General features: G+C 41.8%; 1 protein-coding gene and 1 non-coding gene across 6 annotated transcripts in view; both read left to right on the top strand.

Annotated features, from left to right (window-relative positions):
* LOC126248031 (tetratricopeptide repeat protein 39B-like) overlaps positions 1-15528 on the top strand; it is a 332375-nt gene that overhangs the window by 228370 nt on the left and 88477 nt on the right. For all 5 annotated transcript variants that reach the window (XM_049948636.1, XM_049948634.1, XM_049948637.1 and 2 more), the window contains one exon: positions 14555-14630. In XM_049948636.1, coding sequence (XP_049804593.1) covers positions 14555-14630 — 76 coding nt within the window. The remainder of the gene's footprint in view (positions 1-14554; positions 14631-15528) is intronic.
* Positions 10518-10592, top strand: Trnat-ugu (transfer RNA threonine (anticodon UGU)). The gene has a single exon. It is a non-coding gene; the product is annotated as a tRNA-Thr (tRNA).

Raw genomic sequence — 15528 nt, 5'->3', positions numbered from 1 at the left:
GCGGTTTGTGGGCCTCATTTTTGACTCCAAGTTGTCATGGTTGCCACACCTACGCGACTTGAAAGCCAGAATGCTGAAGGCACTGAACATCCTGAAGTGCCTCAGCCACAGGTCTTGGGGAGCGGACAGGGCGCGTCTCCTTCAGTTTTATCGAGCTTTCGTGCACTCACGGCTGGACTATGGGTGCACAGTATATGGGTCAGCGAGGCCGTCTTATTTGCGGATCCTTGACGCTGTTCACCATGCTGGGATTCGACTGGCCACGGGTGCTTATCGGACCAGTCCCGTACCCAGCCTCTGTGCTGAGGCTGGTGAACCGCCACTTACCATCCGGCGGCAGCTCCTGCTGGTGCGCCAAGCATGTAAGTTTCTTGCGGCTCCCAGCTCGCCTGCTCACCGCCTTGTTGCCCATCCACCTCTGGACCGCCTTTTTTCCCACCGTCCCTGGGCTACGTTGCCATTTGGGATCCGTGTGCAACGTGTTCTAGAGTCGCTCGGTGTGGAGTCTGTACAACCCCAACTCCAGGGTTTTCACCGCCTGCCACCCTGGTTACTGAAGAGGCCCAGAGTGATTTTAGATTTATTGCAGTACAAGAGAGGTTGCACTCCTGCCATCGTTTTTCATGCAGCATTTTCTGCTGTTTTATCTGAGCACCACGACTATGTAGCGGTTTTTACGGATGGGTCGAAACAAGGGGATTCCGTTGGTTGCTCAGTTGTTTTTCCGGATCGTGTCCTTAAGGTCCGACTGCCTCAGACTTTTACGGTCTTTGATGCAGAATTGTCTGCGATCTTGCGGGCGCTGGAGCAGATGAGACGTTCTTCCTCTCCTAAATTTCTTGTCTGTTCCGATTCCCTCAGTGCCCTTCAATCATTGCACCATTTGTATCCGGCAGTTAAAGTAGTCCAAACCATCCAGGATGCCCTCCTCCGACTACAGCGACTGGGGAAGGTTGTAGCTTTCTGCTGGGTTCCGGGGCATGTTGGCATTGCTGGGAATGAAAGGGCAGATCTCGCAGCCAAGGAGGCGTGTCTTGATCCACACGTATCTCAGTGTGCTATCCCCGTGCACGCACTCACCTCGCTGTTGAGCTCCCGAGTCATGTGTCGGTGGGAGGACGAGTGGCTGGAAGTGACTGACAATAAGCTCCATCTAGTCAAGCCCACAACGCGTGTGTGGTGTACTTCCTTTCAGCCCCATCGACGGGACGAGGTTCTCCTCACTCGGCTTCGAATAGGCCACAGCCCTATGACGCACGGCTTCCTGCTCCGGCGAGAGGACCCTCCAATGTGTGGTGCTTGCGGCGTCCAGGTCACTGTGCGCCACGTTTTATTGGATTGCATTTTATTTTCTGACCAGCGGGCCGCGGCTGACTTGCCAGCGGACCTGCCAACTCTTTTAGGCAACACTCGGACGAATGTGGTTCAAGTTTTAAAGTTCTGTGCCATGTCAAATGTTTTTACAAAGATTTTAGGGAGAGGATTTTAATTTGCTCACTGTGTGACAAGCTCGCCCATATTTTATGTAAGTGGCCAGCCAATGACAATTTCCTGTGTCGTTCTTGTTGCTATGTTTTCCCTTTCCTTTGGTTTTACATTCTTATGTAGTCTTTTCCCTCTTTTTCTGCCTTCTTTGAGTGTGTTTTTTCAGTTTTATTAGGTCTCTCCACATTCGTTCCTTTTCATGTGTGTCAGGGCGCTGATGACCTTGATGTTGAGCGCCCATAAACCCCAACCCACACACACACACAGTAGGATATTACCGACTTCTGACTTCGAGAAGGTCTGTATTTAATCAAGTATTATGAAAATGTGGCAGTTCATACATAAAATTATGTATTCACAACAATGAAAAATGTGTCAGCAGAAAACAAAAGTGGCATTATTAATTTTGCAGTACCATTAGGTTTTCGTTCTGACATTATGGGGTACTGAAAGCAGCAAGACGAATTTTGCTCGAGCGTTGTCTTACTATTCCCTTATTGAGATTTTATCTGCCTGCTTGTAGCTGCAGATACATCGCCACATAAGAGACAAGTTGTATTTCCCATGTGGGACGACTTTCGTAGATTCAAAAGCGTTAACTGATATCCTTATATCACATCTCGAGAGAAAATCCTCACATTATTCAATTGAAATAACACGATAATATCAAGCAAATTTAGTAGGATAGTTCTGTGCCATCAAGGAAGTAACTCGTTGGTCACAGAGTTGCCAAACATATTCTGCGTTGTTGCCAAGTTTCAGTTATACTACCAGGAAGGATACTAGCTGGTAGCTGATATGTTCTGTGAGTGACCTCGGAAGTGACTATAACTTCATCTCAAAGTTGTGGGTGGCAAGGGCTGGAATGTCCTAATTATATGTCAATCAGTGTGCGATTTGCAGGGGGGAATGGGGGGGGGGGGGTATTTCCCCCCATCTGCATCAGACCATCCCCTCCTCTGGTTTTAGTTTATGCATCCCAACCTGGGATGTTTATTTCCCAAGCACTGGAGTAAAACTTTACATATAATTTAAATTTGTGGATCCGAACACTGAAAGTTTACGATTAATATGTTTGCTTATTAATTTTGAAAAAGTGTTATGTAGTAGTTAAGCATTTGAAAACATTTAGAACTAAATGACAAGATGATGCACGCCACATTTCCGTAGCATGCCACATTGTTGCAAGACGTCGACCCAGCGTAAACGAGGCTTTAGAGCCAGGTCTGTATTTTATGGTGGATGTGATGTGTTGCGTACGAAACTAAAACCTGAAATCAGATCCAAACGTCGTGGAAAACTGTGAAGAGGTGTCATCCTGCAACAAGATAATGCTCGCCCACATTCTTCCAAACGGGCAACCTACGGAATAAAGGAGTTGAGATTTGAGGTTCTGGAACATCCATCATACAGTTCAGACCTGGCTCCAAGCGATTTTCACATGTTTGGGCCCTTAACGGAAGCACTACAGCAGGGCTTAACAACTGGCCGGTTTTGAGCGCGAGTACTCGCGTCTGCTCAGGCACGTGCTCGCGAGCAGCTGCAAGGTCGCGGAATAGGGAGGGAGGGGAAATGCGCGCGCACGTTTGAATAGGGCCGCAGCGTGCCTATTGAATTTGCGCCGACTGTGTAACGTTTAAAGTACTACGATCAGCTCTTAACAGTCACTTCGCTGGTTAAGAATCATGAGAAGTCGCCCTTGAGTAACCCCAACCATGCTTTCGCAGTTCAACCCCCATTGGGGGGAATTGTATCTGTTTACAGGAAAAGATGGTGTTGCAAAATGTTTAGTATGTCACAAAACGCTGAATTCTTTTACGAAATTTAATTTGCAGCGACATTATATGTCGTACCATGCGAAAGACTACGGACATGGAAAATGTGATTGACCAGATCGTGCACAGGAAGTTATTAAACTTAAAAGGAAGCTATCCGAAGAAGATCTGGACGACGAAGAAAAATCAACTGAGGCAGCTCTCAGAGTGGGTTACAAAATTGCTTTGCTTTTAGCAAAATCCCTGCGCCCCTTAACTGATGGCGATTTAATAAAGGAATTTTTGGTAGTTGCAGCGGAACATTTGTGTCCATCTCAAGTTGAACAGTTTCGGATTGTGCCATTATCTAACATGACCATTATGCGTCGCATACAGGACATGGCAGACGACGTCCAGAGCCAGCTTGCAAATATCTGTAAAGATTTTATGGCGTATTCTCTAGCTCTGGACGAAAGTGTTGATATCACTGGAACAGCGCAGCTTGCCATATTTATTAGAGGTGTTAATAGAGATCTTCAGGTGAGGGAGGAGCTCCTCGATGTAGTAGCCATGAAGAACACTACAACCGGAGGTGATATTTTAAGTAGTGTTGAAGAAAGTGTTAAAAATATAGGATTGTCGTGGAATTCTTTAGTTTCAGTATCTACAGAAGGTAGAGGCATACACTAAGCTAATAAAATTATGTGGCACTTGTAGATTCTCCTTTATTTGTTTCATTTGTCGCAGTAATAATTCGTGAGTGATATCCCTGCAGGTGGCCGTGGATTTACATTGACTGGCGGCAGCTGTTGTGTGCCCCACGTGACTCTCCCCACTCTCCGCTCTGGTCCGGTAGAGGGGGTAGCGTGCTCGCGCTGCTCCGTGCTCGTGCCTTGCTGCTCACAGCTTGCTCCGCGAGCACGTATGTTGTGAAGCCCTGCACTACAGGGAAGAAGATTTGAAAGTGATGAAGGTGTTATTGCTGCGGTGCAAAATTGGTTACAGATGCAACCGATAAACTTATTTTCTGATGAAATAAAAAATCTCGCATACGCGTGAATAGTGAGTTTCGGCATTAACATCTATTTATAAATAACTGTTTAACCATGGGTAAGGCCCCACAGTCCAAGCTAGTAACATATATAATTATACTAACCCCCTACGACATCCCCCCCACTGGTAAAAGCACAAATCGCACACTCATGTCAATGAGTCTTATTCGGATATCTGTAACTAGGTTGAAGGGCTAGAGTGTAATTACTTGCAGTACATCGATGTACTGAGTGCAAGCGAAACATCAGAAATTAATACCTGCGACAATTATTTGTGTTTTACTGTCTTAATCGGACTGAAACCTTGAAAGTGTATTCACCAGATGCGATTCACAATTTTGGAGCTTCTCCAGTGGTGGGTGATTTGGCAATTTACCTTTGCTATACAATATTGCTACTGAGATCACTGTTATTGTCACATCTGCAAGAAGATGCATGACCTGGCTTGTTGTTGTCAGCTTTTCTGATGTCTGTTCTGCCGTTGCTCGAAATGTGAAGACTTACGGTGAATTCAAATATTCCATATGGCAAAAATCTGATGTTTCTATTGTTCCCGGTCCAACATTCAAAAATTAGTTACAATAAACAGCATAAAAGCTGATGTGACACAACAGTTAATAATGCAGTCATAATTAGTAGAAATTGATAATCTCCATATCTCGTCTGATAGTTGTTAAAAACTACGTTTTTTTATCTGCGCTGCACCACAGTATGAAGAACTCAAGGGTTTCGTAGGATTCCTATACTTAATTTCGTTGTGTTCATTTTCAGTGACAGTAGGGGAGGAGCAAAGCCAGCTGACATGAAATATAATTTTCCAGCGGATTTGAATCTTTGGCTACAGTTGCAGTAGCACATCCAGTGAGCTGTCAAGAATGTGACCATTCACTCATTCCTGTAATATAGGCTAGGGCACAAAGAAGCAGGTTTCCCACAAAGTAAACGATGAGATACACTGTAATTAACGCCTAAAGTAACCATCTCAAAAACGTAAAATTTCCAAATTGCTGTGACTAATTAAGCATGAATTGCTCAGAAAATTACAACTATGAAATGAGTAGGTTAATTCAGCTCAGTCCTTCACTATTACTGAGCTGCCAAACATTTTTCGAGTAGGACTTAAAGTAGAATCTCGTGTGTGAGTGTGTGTGTGTGTGTGTGTGTGTGTGTGTGTGTGTGAGAGAGAGAGAGAGAGAGAGAGAGAGAGAGAGAGAACGCGCAGGCGGTGTCTGGTCTTTCAGACATGTCGGAAAGAACAGACGCTAAGGTTCGAAACAGAGAGCCTTGTTAATCAATTAAATATCAAAGGACGGATGTCCTGGCTGTCACAGGGCGTTAAAACACAGCTATGGCGGCAGAAGAAAACTTAGCTATGGTGGCAGAAGAAAACTTGTGCCTAACCAGGCTGTATATGCATATACAGGGTGTTTCAGGAGGAACAGTAGATATTTTTGCAGGTGGTAGTATAGACGAATTACATTAAAAAAATGCATATAAGTGTGTGTACTTTTTATTGAGTACAGAGATACAGCTGTCAGTACGTAACCCTAACAAACTCAAAGCTAAGGAAAATGAGTACGTTCAAAGATGATTTTCAAAAATTCCCCCACCAACTTCAATGCACTTTTGACTTCTCTTGATAACACCAAGTGTAGCTCTTCTGAGGTTGTCTTTGAATTCTTTTATGACTGCTGCACTATTCGTAATACAAACGATCAAATCGGCATTGGGTTTATTTTTTCTTTGTAGACTTCGTCTTTCAACCATCTCCACAGGCAAAAATCCAAAGGGATAAGGTTGAGGGACCTTGGTAGCCAAGAAAAGTGCCCATATCTACTGATTCATCATCCGGGAAATGTTATGTTTGGAAGATGTGTCACCTGATGGCTAGAATATGCAGGAGCCTCAATCATGCTGGAGGAGCATACACATTCTTGTAGACAAAGGAACCTCATCCAATAATGCTGGAAGCTCATTTTCAGGGAAGTGTAGACAATGGGGTCTGGTAAGGACCAACAAACGAAACGAAAATGCATTGAACCCAGCTGTATGTACTCAATAAAAATTGGACACATGTTATATGGAATTTTTTCTGCAGTTTGTCTATACTACCACCTCCTACATCATTTACTATTCCTCCTGAAACATCGTGTGTAATTATTCAGGTCTTGACGGGCCATCGAAACTTTTTAGTGCTAGATGCGCGTCATGTCCAAACCCTCGTGGGAATACAGTGTGGCTGCGAGCGAGTGGAATAATGGACAGAGGAGTACAGTGTATGTGGTATGCGGCAAACATGGGAATTTGCGTCTGACGAGGAGAGTAAGGAGAAGGTCCAGGTTCGAACCCTGGTCAGGCTCAAATTTTAATGTGCTGCCATTGCTGTGTTTCAACACCCTGTGACAGTGTGGACATCTGTCCTTTGTTATTTAAGATACAATTGTTTTTTGAGGCAATAGAGGTGATATGCGAACATTTGTCTTGCCATCAACGTAACGGGGCTTCAACGGCGTCCATTCCTTAGTCATTCTTTTGTGATGGCGCTATCCCCTGTCATATGCATGCATATCAGATTGTAGAGCATATTTATTCAAATAACGAATGGTCAGTGTCAGTATACAAGTATTTACGAACAGTAGAAGCAGAATTGCAGCGAGCTGATCACTTAACCAAGTGCAATGTAGAGTACCTGTGTAGAGAGTCATTTCAGCTGCGTAGCTGACAATAATATTTGTCAAGCAGTTCACTGCAGAATTAATTTAATACCCGCATGATTATCTCTGTAGTCATACTGTATCATTAGCAGCTCGTGAATGGAATACTATGTTCATTAATTCAGAGTAGTGAAGCTGATGCCAAATAAAGAGAAGCGACGACGCCACCACAGTATCTTTACTTAGGTAGTCAACGCTAGATTATGTGCGCCACCATTACCGTTACTGTAAGCAGTTTGACTGCATAACACCACAACATCCACTGACAACCTGTACCATTATCATCATACACGCGGTGAATACAAGCTGCTGATGTTTGTCAAGAATAGTGTAAATCGCCTCATGAATGTCAAGTTCCGTTTGCATTACGCCTAGGACAGAGAGAATCCTAAATAACAGTAAGAGGTTACCCAATGAAGGGAAGAGGCCATGTACTGTCTAGAGTTCTTTCAGTTTAATATTAATGTAGTTTCCGATGATTTAACACTAATGGGTTCTTTTGGCTATCGGAATACTCACATGGGAATTATCAAAGTGTAATTGCTAGAACACTCAGATACTTTAACAACACCTCATTTTGGATTGAATATGACTCGGAAAGCGACGTTAATTTGATGTTTCCGTCCGTCTCCTGACGACTTACCGAATGAAGTCTGAAGTGCACTCGCAGTTGTGTTGCCTGCCGCATCAATTCCGTAAAGTGTCAGGGCAGCTGGCAGCCATTGCTGAATACAGACATGTGCAAATATCTTCACTGCTGTAGGGAAACTCGTCTTTGTTCCATTTTTTCCATACCGTAATTAGCACAATAACATAAGGCTCATTCTGCTGAAGAACTTGATGCCCGCAAGCCCTTAAATAAGAATCTGCAAGCGGTAATAATGCATGAAAGGAAACGGACTGTTGGACAAAAGAATGGAGAGCTCCCTGGTTTTTGTGTTTTCGATAGGTCCTACGATAAGAATCTGGTGACATATTATGCTTCATAACTCTAAACTGTTTATTTTTTCACTTCATACTAAAACACAAGCTATGATATGAGAAGAGGAAATGACTTATATGCTTCTTAGAAACTTTAGTTTTTTGTGCTTATTTTCTCACTTCATACTAAAACAAGGGTGTTGATATGAGAGGAGGAAATGAAGTACACGCTTCCAAGATGTATTATTTCCTTGTGTGCTAGTAATACGAGCATGGAAGCTTTGCAGTTAATTTTTGTGTGTTGGATAAATTTTGATATCACTTCACATTACTTTGTGAGAAGGTTCCTGTTTTCTTGGGATTCAAATGGAATGGACATTTTATCACTGGTTAATATTCTGATACTCGTTCCAATTCCTCCATAGCACCTATGAGTTGAGTCTCACGTTGCTTACTCAAAATTGGTACAAATTGCTCTGAGCACTATGGGACTTAACATCTGAGGTCATCAGTCCCCTAGAACTTAGAACTACTTGAACCTAACTAACCTAAGGACTTCAGACACACATCCATGCCCGAGGCAGGATTCGAACCTGCAACTGTAGCGGTCGCGTGGTTGCAGACTGAAGCACTTAGAACTGGTCGGCCACCATGGCCGGCATTGGTTACTACAAGAACATGCAGGCAGTAATGTCCACTCACTGCAGTCAGAGGCAAGGTGATTTCTTCCTGTTTATGGCAAAGCATCTGCTGTAGTGTACACACTCAGCCAACATAAACAAACCGCGGTGGCAATAGTCACAGCTAATTGCTGCACTTGTCGCAAGCCGCGACAACAAGAACGCATTGTCTCTGCTAATGACATTAAGGAGTTAATCATCTTACTTACTTAACACAATATGCAGGACGTGGGGTGGGTAAATATTCAGTTTGTAGTAACTAGCCATTGCATTAAAATACGTTACACTATATTTGATGCAATATTTATTGTTGCATGTCTCTCTAATGTTAATAGTATTGATTCAGATTGAGCGTGAACATGAAAACGGCAACTGGACTTCTGGATTCTGGGGAGCCCAGGCTCGCACAGCAGAGAATATAGGAGATCTCTGGTAAACTTCCCTACAAGCAGAAAACATTAAATGGAACACTAAATATCAGTACATTAATCCAAACAGGAAAACTACATAATCTCACATCAGAAATCGACCGACAAAAAATTCTCATCCTTGCTCTTCAAGAAACATGACTGACAATGAATCCTTGCATTGTGAAAACTATTGAATCATAAAGAGCAAAACACAACAAAAGGAAGTGAAAGGCGCACCAATCTTCAGCATGACATGTCTTGTACACAGATCCATCATCAGCTCTGTCAAAGAAATCACACCCATCAACAATCGACTTATGGCTATGAGCATTCAGAGCGCCAATAAAAAATATACACTCATCAATGCACATTCCCCTCACCAACATCGAAAATAAGAAAAACTCCGAAAATGTCAAAAAATTCTGGAACACTCTCGAAAGAATCATGAATAAAATTCACCAAGATGACGTGAAAAACCCAATGGGATACTTCACCGCTCAATTTGAGGAAAAAAAAGTGTAGGAAAATCATCGCTAAAAACTCAGCACACCAAAACACTAACACCAATGGCATACGTCTTATAGATATTTGCCAACAATTCAATCTCAAAACAGTGTCTACCCACTTAAAAAAACAGAAAACGTGGCGATCCCCGATTCAGCGTCTTGGTGAATACCAGATCCATCACATTGCCATCTTCTACGCCCACTACAGAGTCATCCACGATACTGAAGTCCGACGAGGTGCGAACATTGACTCAGACCACTACCTCACACGAGTTCAAGTGAAATTCTCTCTGAAAAGAGTTCACCTAAAAATCTCAGCATCCAAAAAATCGACACATCTAAAATTGAAGAAACCAATATCACAGAAGAATGGGAAAAAGGACCGACGAACAACTGGACTGACTTCTACAGTAAAATTACCAGAAAAGCCAAAGAATTAATCCCACTTATAAAAAGGCAAAACACTCATGGTGGGACTCAAACTATGATCAAGCTATCATCAATCGCTGACTCGCCTTCCAAAAATACAACAGCAACAAATCAGCAGGGGATCTCCTGCTTACATGGCAGACGCTCTATCCATCTGAGCCACCGTGGGCACAGAGGATAGTGCGTCTGCAGGTCAGGGCACACATTTTCAACATGTCCCCAATGAAGTACATCAACGCCTGTTTGCAGCTAGGGTGTCCATTTAATTATCATTTCATTTCTAGCAAAACTGCATGGTCATCAACGGTAACTGTTCTTTCGGGAACAGATACTACCGTCATATATAGTTAAAATATGGCTTCCCGGCCATTGACCTTCTTGTGCGAACGCACACGCTATGCCCAAACTCGTACGGGACTTGGTAGATTAATCTGCCACGAGTAATGAGTATGATGGGCAAACATCTATTAGGCGCACTACGAATGTAGTGGTGTGGACATGTTGGGAATGTAGATCTCACGGGGAGCGTGCAAGGGATAAGTCCCTGCAGACGCACTATCCTCTGTGCCCACGGTGGCTCAGATGGATAGAGCGTCTGCCATGTAAGCAGGAGATCCCGGGTTCGAGTCCCGGTCGGGGCACACATTTTCAACATGTCCCCAATGAAGTACATCAACGCCTGTTTGCAGCTAGGGTGTCCATTTAATTATCATTTCACTACTAAATTCGCTTGATGATATTGCGTTATTTCAATTGAATAATGTGAGGATTTTCTCTCGAGATGTGATATAAGGATATCAGTTAACGCTTTTGAATCCACGAAAGTCGTCCGACACGGGAAATACAACTTGTCTCTTATGTGCCGATTTATCTGCCATACTGGCCATTGTGTCAATAAGTAAGCCCCATATCCTGCACCTCTTCGCTAGCCCGGAGGTAATGTGTCAGCCTACCAGCTACAAGCTGCTTCCATTCGCAATTCGAGACTCGCTGAACATCAGGTTTTTAATTCTTTTGTAGCACAGCTACAAGCAGGCAGATAAACATTCAATAAGGGAATAGCAAGACAACGCTCGAGCAAAATTTGTCTTGCTGCTTTCAGTACCCCATAATGTCAGAACAAAAACCCAATGGTACTGCAAAATTCATAATGCCACTTTTGTTTTCTGCTGACATATTTTTCATTCTTGTGAATGCATAATTTTATCTATGAACTGCTACATTTTCATAATACTTGAGTGTGATACAGGACATGAAGTAAATACAGACCTTCTCGAAGTCAGAAGCCAGTAATCCTACTAATTCGTGTTAAAATAGGCACAATCGTCTTACAGACACTTAATGCTTTATTAAGATAGACTGCCGTCATAATGTTTCTATAGTAAATTGAATTTAATTTGTATTAGTGCAGTGAATATTTTAATTGCATTTTCCATTAGTTTATTGAATACAATAGTAATTATTAGAAAGAAATTGATCAGCAACAGTATATTCTTTCACAATATCTAAAACAATCTAACAATGCTAAAGTAGTTTACAAATTCTACACCTGTAGAAACCTACTGGGTCTAACGATCTCATTAAACCACTGTAGTTTGAAGAGCAATTTCGTCTAGAAATGAGTTGCCTTGGTGGTTGATCGATCAGTAGCAGGAAAGGTAAAATTTTATGAGTATACGATATGAGGAACAAATGCCTGAGAGATGACTTCCCTATCAATCTTCTGGATACTTTTGTTTCTCAAATCAACAGATTGCGTTATCATGCAGTAGCACACGTGATGTAGTTTTGCCGGTCGATTTTCTTGCACTGCACCCGAAAGGTGTCTCAATTGTTGGCATCAAATTCCAGCTGTGATGGACACATCCTTGGGGAAGGATTCTTAGTGCAAAACACACTTTTGGAGCTATCAGTTGGAAAATATTATGTTCACACTACTCTTTGGTGGAGTTTAGTCTGTTGATAGCACTCAGACCATCATTTCTTCTTAGGAAAAAATGGTTCTAATGGCTCTGAGCACTATGGGACTTAACATCTGAGGTCATCAGTCCCCTAGAACTTGAAACTACTTAAACCTAACTAACCTAAGGACATCACACACATCGATGCGCGAGGCAGGATTCGTACCTGCGACCGTAGCTCTTCTTAGGAAATTAACAATAAAGGCATCATAACTCGGCACCAGCAACAGTATTGCATAGGAATGCTCAATGAGCAATAATAATCACTCTTGATTTTTGTTGTTTCGAATTAGAGTGTGCGGAACTCCTACACCTGACTTCTGAAAGTTGTGTGTTGAATGCAAATGTCGCATGATAGTTAAATGGTAATCCATCACTTATATCAGTAGTTGAGACTTCCTTAATGTGGAAAATTATTAATTTGTTAAAACAAGACTATCTTTTCTTGGCGTATTTTATCCCAAAAGCACTTGCGTTACACACAGTTCAAATCTTTCGAGCTGCCTCCTCTGCATTTACCCTTCTATTATACCAAAAGTAAATATTATCTTGCAGGTGTTACACCTTTCTTTTACAACGCTTAACCATAGTTCATGGTTTTAAAGTATGTGATCTCCTATCTGTAACTGCATGATGATAATTAGAACACCAAATTCTAAAATGACAGCTGATACACACACTGACAGCATTGCGCCGCGTTCACCTGGGTGGCGCCCGATTTCAGGCGTCGTGTGGCAGCTGGCCGGTGACCGGTAGCCAGTGCACCGCGAGGAAACGCTCGAGCGTAAGCTGTTCTGATCATGACACAGCCATGAGCTGTCGTGCGGAATTGTTTCTGGAAGTATTTGTTATTACTGGTGCGTAGAATGTTAAGCGAATTATGTTAGATGTTCTATCGGACTTTAGACGAGGGCCAAAATGTTGTTTAAAAAAACAAATACACTTGGGTGCGAACACGCGACTCTTAAGTTTAGAATGCATGAGCATTACCCCTAGACCACGGGCTCAAACAACACGGCAACATCTCGGAAGTAGCGAACACTTCCTCCTGACACCTCCACATCTTACTGTGTTGGCAGATTGTGCAGATGGGCAGACTTAGCATTGTCATTGGCGGTCAGTTTTATTGGCCACCTTTAGAGAACGATTCGGACTTAGTCCCTATGCCGGCCGGCGGTCAGTTTTTATGTCTAAGACTGTACATCATTACTAATTTTCTACATTATTCATTACATTGTCATAGTTTTCAAGGTTTTGAGATGAACAATCTGATATAGGACAATTGTGGTCTGTCAAGTCGGAATCTACCTCAGATTGACCTGCAAGCACTACCTGAGCTACAGTGCGTGCACATCGCGCAAGATTTTCAGTATTCTCCCACTATCTTCATGCAAGTTGCTTATTGGAAATTTAATGTAGTTCAGTTTTGTACTGTAACACATTTTCACTATGGGCTGCCATTTTTGAGTATTCAAGAAAGACATACAAAACTGACATTAAAGGTGTTCCATCTCGAAACCATTCGGAATAGTTCATAAGTCAATTTTTTGCTCAGAATCACAAATAATATCACCCCTCAAAGCATGCGCCTTTCCTCCTGGCTCACCCTGTATGTGTGTATATATACAGGGTGTCCTACATAACTCTGCCACCTCACATATATTTGCAAAACAAAACAAAACAAAATGTGAAAAAAGCAATTGACCATGTATGCGCCTATGTCAGAGGCTTGCACAGTGGGCAGGAATGCACACTCTATAAATGTAAACAAAAATCACTTTCAACACAAAGTTAACTACTAATGTCAGATATATGTTTTTTCTACTGAAGTGAATACTAGAGGTACAATTAGTGATGGCCGACTTGTTTTCACTATTCTAAACCTCATACCTTCTGAAATCCATAGACTTTAAATGATGGCAATGGCACCACAGTTTCTGCCAAAATGTGCAGAGCAAGGGTTGCCTACAGCTGGCTTCAGGACAGTGCAGGCAACCTGACTTAAGGTGTTATAGGCTACGGCAGAAACTGTGGCACCATTTCCATTATTTGAAGTCTAAAAGTGTTCCAGAAGGTATGGGGTTTAGAGCAGTGAAACAAATCCTGCCATCACTAATTGTGCCTCTAGTTTTCATTTCAGTAGAAAAAACATACATGTGCCATTTAAAAACACATAACTATGTGTCGAAAGTGATGTTTGTTTACATTTATGGATTGTGTATTCCTGTCCACTGGTTAATACATATTGATAAAACAGATATCACACTAGACTAATCTGGTAGTGCTCTATTCAATGGGCAGGTAAAATTTCACTTTAAAAATCATTTTGTTTGTAACGAGAAACAAACCTTTGTTTTCTGTCGACGCTGGATGTCACTTGAAAGATACGATGAGCACTGTTTGTTTGGGCTGACTCCAGCTACACAACAAAATTGCAAATACCTGCTGAAACACCAAAGAAATTGCACCTGGTGATTCTTAGGAGAGACACCCTGTGTGTGTGTGTGTGTGTGTGTGTGAGAGAGAGAGAGAGAGAGAGAGAGAGAGAGAGAGAGAGAGAGAGAGAGAGAGAGAAAGTAAAATATTCATTGATGAACTGCCAGTTATGATCTTTTCTAATAGATTTGTGCTCATGTGTGCAGGGCAAACAGCAGCATGTATCATGCTGTTGGGCACAGTGTGTTCACATTTTTGGAGGCTATGCTGACCTTTGAACACGTGAGTTAAAATTTCACTGTTAAATATCTATACTTAAATAAAATAAATTTGTGGTTTAGTAATGTAGCATGGGTGATGCGGGATCGAGTAAGCCATCACCCAATTGTCACTGAAAGTGCTAATGTTTGGGCAGCTGTCCAGTTATTTCTTTTACATATTCTTCTTTAACTGGTCTTCACTAAACATCCTACTGTCACATACTGTTAAGTCCTCATTAACCTTCTCTGTAACTGTTGTCTTCAGAGACATTTCTTCTTGGTTACAATATTGACATAATTCTTTGAGGGAAATAATTTTCAAACTGAAAACTACAATCAAATAAAGACAGAAAAATTGCTTCTGCTCATAAAGCAGCAGCAGCGGCAGACTATGGTAAAATTAAAAAAGCATTAAATGTTAGGTTTAGAAACTAAGTATATCATTATGGGAGGTAAAAAAGAAAAGATACTTGTTAGAAATGAGATAATGCAAAATCAAACTGGAAAATCAAATGCGTCTCTGGATTAGTGGAGACAACAGAACAAGATGAGATGAAACTTAATACTTTCCTACTCTGCGTCCCTTGATCAAAGGTTCTGAGCTACTGCTATATAATCTAGAAATTATGTACATCAAATTTAGGTACCATTAATTTTGACTCATGGTATCTGTCTTTTTGGCTATGTTATTGCTCATCTATTTGATAAATTAGAAAGAAAAGGCAAAACAGAATTTCCTTTTCTGGCATTTGCTTCTGTTATAATACAAATATTTTCTATTTCTGCTCATTAAATTTCCTTGGGGCCCAGATTTTATCTGTACTTTTTGTCAAGTACTGTCCTGCAGATTACTTGAAACAGTATGCTCTGATCATTGCTGTCACACTGTTTTACATAAGGTTTTAGTACTCCATATTCTT

The sequence above is a fragment of the Schistocerca nitens genome, chromosome 3 (assembly GCF_023898315.1).
Source record: "Schistocerca nitens isolate TAMUIC-IGC-003100 chromosome 3, iqSchNite1.1, whole genome shotgun sequence".
NCBI lineage: Eukaryota > Metazoa > Arthropoda > Insecta > Orthoptera > Acrididae > Schistocerca > Schistocerca nitens.
The sequence above is the reverse complement of the archived record's forward strand: the minus strand, read 5'-3'. Positions and strand labels throughout refer to the sequence as shown.